The 6,211-nt window shown below is 42.1% G+C and overlaps 1 protein-coding gene across 1 annotated transcript in view; it reads right to left on the bottom strand.

The window, feature by feature from the left end:
• Positions 1-218: 218 nt before the first annotated feature.
• LOC307261015 (transmembrane protein 47-like) overlaps positions 219-6,211 on the bottom strand; it is a gene marked incomplete at its 5' end in the record, with an annotated part of 12,222 nt that continues 6,229 nt past the window's right edge. Inside the window, 2 exons of the mRNA XM_080041451.1 lie at positions 219-1,164; positions 3,887-4,027. Coding sequence (XP_079897577.1) covers positions 983-1,164; positions 3,887-4,027 — 323 coding nt within the window. The 3' untranslated portion in view covers positions 219-982. The remainder of the gene's footprint in view (positions 1,165-3,886; positions 4,028-6,211) is intronic.

Below are 6,211 nucleotides of genomic sequence, written 5' to 3'. Positions count from 1 at the left end.
TCTTTAAATAGCCGGGGGCGGCTTCCTCTGAGGAATGTATGCTCTGGATGATGTGTGTGTATGTGTCAGCGTTGTGCGGTGTAAAAAAAGAAAAACAAAACGGGGGCACCCATGTTGCTACCACTCTTCAAATTCCGTCAGGTCAGTTTGTGAGTGATATACTGTATATGGTGCAGACTGCAACATCGTAGTAACGTTTGCAACAATGATTCACACGCTTTATACTCCCCAAACTACAATTTATTTTTGATATAGATGTTTCCTTCATGTAATCCTTTGTACACATTTACATTTTACATTTGAGAGAAATCAATGAGAGTTTCCATTCAAACTATAAACACGCAATATATATATCGAAGCTGTCTAATGTACACTTCTAGTGTCAGAAGGCTTTGGCATTAATAAATGCAGCGGTTTCAGCTATACAACACACGGAGGGAGAAGTTCATCTTTTCAATATTTAAAAAAAATAAAAAGTCAGAAAATGTTGCCATAAATACATTAACAAACAACCTCGTTCTCATGAAATGCTGAGAAATTTAAATTGAAAAATGTGGAGATAGGACCATCCCTTTCAATGTTCAGTCAATGCACGTTCAGGTCCGTGCTGACAATCTACTGTCCTGTTACTCTAACAATAGAGATTCCAGTGCAGTGGAAACATCCAGCATCAACGGTGCTGTCCAGAAAGCTCTCTGTGCTGTAGCTTTGACACTTCACAACCCATACCGGCAGGACTGGCTGCATGGAAGGAGGGGTGGGGGTGGTGGTGGTGGTGGTGGTGCTTACTATTCATACAGCCCTGGCCTAAATAGGGCCTTTACAACCTAAAAATACCAGAGAGAGAGCAAATACAGCAAGAGAAAGGGAAAGAGAGAGATAGGGGTCTGTGCCCGCATATACACACCCCCCCCCCCCCGCATGGAAATCCATCTGTGTGATTGTGTGTGTGTATTTGTGAGTCTTTCTGATAAAATAGGACTCAGTACAAGGTGTCCTCGTACACGTCCGTCCTCAGGCAGAAGAGTATCCCTCCGCCCAGCATGAAGATGGTGGCTCCCCAGCCCAGCCCGTAGCCCCAGTTGAACTCGTGATAGGTCTGCAGTACCGTGCCGTCGATGAACTTGATCGGGTAAAGGACCAGAGCGCAGGCCTGCAGCACCACTAGAGAGCCAGGAGAGAGTCACACGTTAAATTCTACTGAAGAAGAAGTAGAAGAAACTACATAGCATTCCACATCACATACTCTTTCTTTTTCTATCCTACATACTACAGCTGATCACAAAAAGTATGTAGTAGGCAATAAATAGGCATATAATTGGGACAATTGGGACATACTTTAACTTATTTTATCAAAACATTGCGCCTTTAACTTGCTTCTTGTACATCTTTCGCATTAGTTGCTTTCACTCTGAGGCTCCTTCTATGTGACGTCACTTCAGGTGCGCAGTAATGTGACCACTCTGTCTGTACACACTGTTTCTTACTTGACTACACCTCTAAATCAAATCAAAACACTAATCTGAACTTAACATTACAATTAAAAGAGGTGCATAAAAGATTTGAAAAGCTTTGCATGATACATGTTGATTGGTGGAAAGTGAGGACTCTTTTTGCCCCGTCTGCGGCTGACTTAAAAAGCACATTTCAGCAGCACCAAACTGAAGCCCTCCAGGTTCTTTTGTTTAGTTAAAAAAAATTGAACACTTTTCTAACAATTTACATTATTTCTCAACCACCTTGACATCACTGAAGGAAACTAACTGGAATGCTTCTGTCACTGTGAATCATTTCCCCCTTTGAATCATTCAGGTCCAGGAACTACCGGTGTTGGCGTCATTGTGAGTGGATCAAAAGGCAAACTACGACGACGCGCCTTTCCTTCCTACAGGACGGAGCAGTGGGGGCGTGTGGGGCGGGGAGGGAACCAACGATGGCAGCCCAAGAATGTGGCGGTTGTTGATGGAGCGCAGACCGAGGCTTGCAGAACCCCGCTGAGGTCATATTTCCGGACAGAAAAAATAAATACCACAGAGCCGCCAAAGTCGTGCCAAAGGGCTATTGAACAGTCCAGTCCCTGTCTGTGCTGCTGCTGCTCTGCTGAGGCCTAGTGCGCCCCTGTAAAGGAGGCCTTATTCTCACCCAGACTCTTAAAGCAATTACACACAGGAAAGGATAACACTGCATTCCCACGCTTTTCAGTAAATGGTTAACAGTCAGAGGTACAGACATTGCCTGCAGACAGGGCTTCTTTGTGACAGATGCTTGTGTGCGACAGCAACATAATAAATCCCTTTACATTTCCCCTTCAATGTTGGATAAAAAAATCTTTGCACTGTTTTAACATTACATAGCCTAATTATCTATGTGCCTGATCCAGCCGGTCAGTCAAAACGAATGGGCCACACTAATAAATCAGATGGAACATACTAGATGTATTGTCCATTATTTCATGCAGATTCATGAAAGTAGCAAACCGATAGCACCCAAGTATTTGGTTTGTTCTTGGGATCTTATTTAGTACAATCTTGGGATCATATAAGATAAACTAAAGAATGTCCTTCCACATGCTTTGAGTTTGAAATGTTGGACCCATCACAGGGAATGGTGTGATTAAAGAGGATTTTGGGAGAATGCTAAAAAAAAATAGTTTGATACTGTGGAAAACACAGCTCTCGCTAACTGAGGGTTGAGAGATGAGAATATTGACACCCCTCTAGCCTAGCTTAGACTTGAAAAGACTTGAAAAGGGGTAGCGTAGCCTATGGATTTCCAAAAATGCCAAACTATTCCATTAGGTTCAGTCAATAAAACTGCAGAAAGAGGGAAGGTTATTCTTGATGCATAACAGGATGTCTGGATTATATATATATAATCCCATTTAATTTTAGAAACTGGCAAAAATTGTAACTGGGCACGAGTTAAGTAGTGGTAAGTGGTTTGTGTTTCATTTCTGTTGTTGAAGTAAAAGTAGCACAGGCTATGAGTCAGCTAGCAAAACGCCTGATGAGTATATGGAACAATGTGTCTTGACTGCTTTGACCTTTTGTTTTAAATATACGTTTTAATAGATAAATCTTCCCTCACTGGCGTTAGAATCTGGTTTCACCCAAAGAACCTTCTCACAAGGTACGCAGGAGAAGTCTAAGTATGAGGCAGTGCTGACTTTTCCCCCTCTGTGACTTCACTTTGTTGGTAAGGCTGCAAATTCTGCGGCTGCTTTTTCTTGGCCCCATCATCCGGCAGCTTTCCAGACTCCACACCACAGAAGAAATGAGCTCAACCAACAAGCCTCTTTCAGCTGCAGCCTTCCTTCTGCACCCTTTTAAAACTAGGTCTGTATGGAAATTGTTGTGGTTGTGGTGAATATATACATGTACTGCGTTTCTGTTTCCAAGTGTGCATGAGCGCGATGTGTTGGAGCAGTGGAGAAGCAGTCATATTGGGAAGTACAAATGCTTTAAAGCTATACTGCATAGTTTTTTTTTAACAAACGCATGGCAGTGACATTCAAGCCGTTGCCAAATGAGTTGACACAAAATCCATTAAGCCTATCAGCTCCACAAAACTCTCTCTGTTTTTCTCAGTATGGCAGCGTTTACGTACTGTTGTAGCCCCCCTGACACTTGCGCAAGAGCTCAGAAAAGTCCCAAGAAGCGGCAAGGAAATGTTTCAGTTGTTGATTCTACTACTAACAATAAACCTGGACGTACAGCATAAGGTATGAATTCCAAGCGCGATAACCGAAGGCTTACCTCATGTAGATGCGCCAAAATTGTTGTTGTAATATTCAGAATTCCTCGTGGCGGGGTGACAGAAGTTACGCAATACAGCTTTAAGAAGTTTTTGGTGAAAAAAGCAATAGAAAAGGAGGAGACAGACGTACCTGCAGTGAAGAGGAGCACAGCCACAGTGCGGTAGTGCCGTCTCTGTGTGCCCCGGCACAGAGAAATCAGTGCCACCAAAAAGGCCACCAACGTGGCCACAGCGCCAGACACCAGCAGAACCAGGGTGGCAATCTGCCAGTCTGCAGGACCAGACACACATGGTTAGAAGTTAGAGAGTGGAGCAAACTGACAAAAGCTCCATTCACAGGACAGCAAGGTTGAATTGAACCGCTGTGTTGACAAACACAGAACAAGCGCTAATCCCACTGAGTGAGGAGAGTGAGGCAGAATGGACTCCATTTTGCCGCTATCGTGCAAAATAAACTAAGAACATTAGTAACTTCGTGGTGACTAAGTAATTACATTAGTTGCATAGTGGGTTAATTTTTGCATTTGAAACTTGAAGAACCATTTACTCATTGTAAATGAAGATAATAAAACAGCTTCATACTTTGGAATATTGAAACATATTTTGGTAATATAGGGCAAACTACAGTAGATTACATTTGAATTAACTTGGATTAACCAAAATATAAATTCATAAAGAGTGAGAGACATTTTGGTGAAATTCTTGGTGCTGACTAGCAATCATCAGTGTGGTGCTGCATATCACGAGTGAGTCAGTGTTTATGTGATGAGGTTGAGGCTGCCAGCCTTTTTCCATGTCGGTTCAGCCATGCTGGCTTTCTTATAACAGAACATGTATTCTATTTGTTAAAAAAAAAAACTTCACTTGCTCCTGGTGGAAAAGTAAGAAGTCATCACTTCCCCTGCGTCAGAGGAAAGACCTACACAGCACTAGGTTGTTAAAGCTTTTTATAAACTTAGCTCGACTCTGTTCAGTCAAGGGCTCAGAGTCTGAACTGACTTAGAAAATAAATCTTAAACTTTTCCATTCCTGCTGCATTGTGTATTATCTCTTTGATGTCCCCACTTGCCGGTGACAGAATTAAGTTGAACCTCCAAAGAATCGACTCAAAAGGAGGATTTGCATGTAATATTCAGAGAAAACTCTTCGCCTGGTGTCTCTCTCTCTCTCTCTCTCTCTCTGAGCTCCTGATTAATTTGTTTTCAGGATGATGAGAAGGAACTTTTCCCCAGAGACACATCTGAACTCGATTTGATTCAACCTTAAGGAAATCATTTTTCTCTGACATCTTTGGTCTATTATGAGGTTAGAATCTTTGGTCTATTATGAGGTTAGAATTTTGAAAAAACATGAAAAAAAACCTTCTCTTCTAAGAATATTGAACACATCATAAAGAATTTTCTTTTGACTTTCAGTGAGGTCTCTTGCAATTTATTTGAAGTACTCCGTATTGATTTGTGTCAACCAGAATATATCACCCTAGAGATAAATAGAAAGACTCTTGGGGGAGGTACGAGAATATGTGCATAACAAATCTACTTTGCCTTTTGGTGAACTGCCCCTTTAACCTCAGCACGCCCCTCCACTATTGGTTTAATGAGCTCTGCAGGCACTCAAAGTAGCAAACGTATTCACCCGGACACATTCCACAATATCAGAGAGCGGTCAATCACACCGGGGCTGTGATTCCCCTCTTCATAGTCTGTGCAATGTTTGTGTCTGTGACGGCGGTCAGACTGCACCAAAAATCCCTCAGGGCCTGTTAAAAACCAAAATATTTTACACACTTTTAGCAGCTAATACGAAACTATACTACAAAAAGTTCTAAATGTTTATTTAACTTTATGCTCTGCGTTTAGCCTTTTTATGACTATTTAAAACAGTCTGCTACTGTTTAATAATAGCTCTTACTAAAAGCACAAGCCAACTTTCTGTATAAGCTTTGTTTTAACTAGGCTAGCAGCCAAATGCTGGTACATCTGGTACATGTAATGTGTATTTCCTCCACTGGTGGGGAAAGGGGGTAGGCGGCTGCTTGACAAAAGGCCACCTGGTGGGCCATGATCTTTGTATACAGTCTATGGTACTGGCCTGGTGAGGTGGATGATGGGCAGGATAATAAACGTGTCTTTTCAAACAAACCCTCTCAAAGCCTTCTGGTGTGGGGTGCAAAAAGGGATTATATCTTTGTTTCCTGTGATCACGTGTTATCCTAAGCATTGGGAACTGACATTGAAATGACCTAGAAATAGGTTGGAGTTTAGGAATGTGTAACTAAATCAACATGTGTTTAAAACTCAGTTGTCCTGTGCTTACTCATGAATGAGTCAAACCTTACTGGCTGAGCTGAGGCATCACAATGTTATTGTTAAAGTGTCACAGCCAGCGTCACTGCTCTGGTATGAACAGGGGAAATTCATCAGCAGGACAAGAAAACCCAGAATAACTCAGCCCC

The sequence above is a fragment of the Ammodytes marinus genome, assembly GCF_949987685.1.
Source record: "Ammodytes marinus genome assembly, chromosome: 14".
NCBI classification, from domain to species: domain Eukaryota; kingdom Metazoa; phylum Chordata; class Actinopteri; order Uranoscopiformes; family Ammodytidae; genus Ammodytes; species Ammodytes marinus.
Note: the sequence above shows the minus strand (reverse complement) of the source record. Positions and strands in the feature narration are given on the sequence as shown.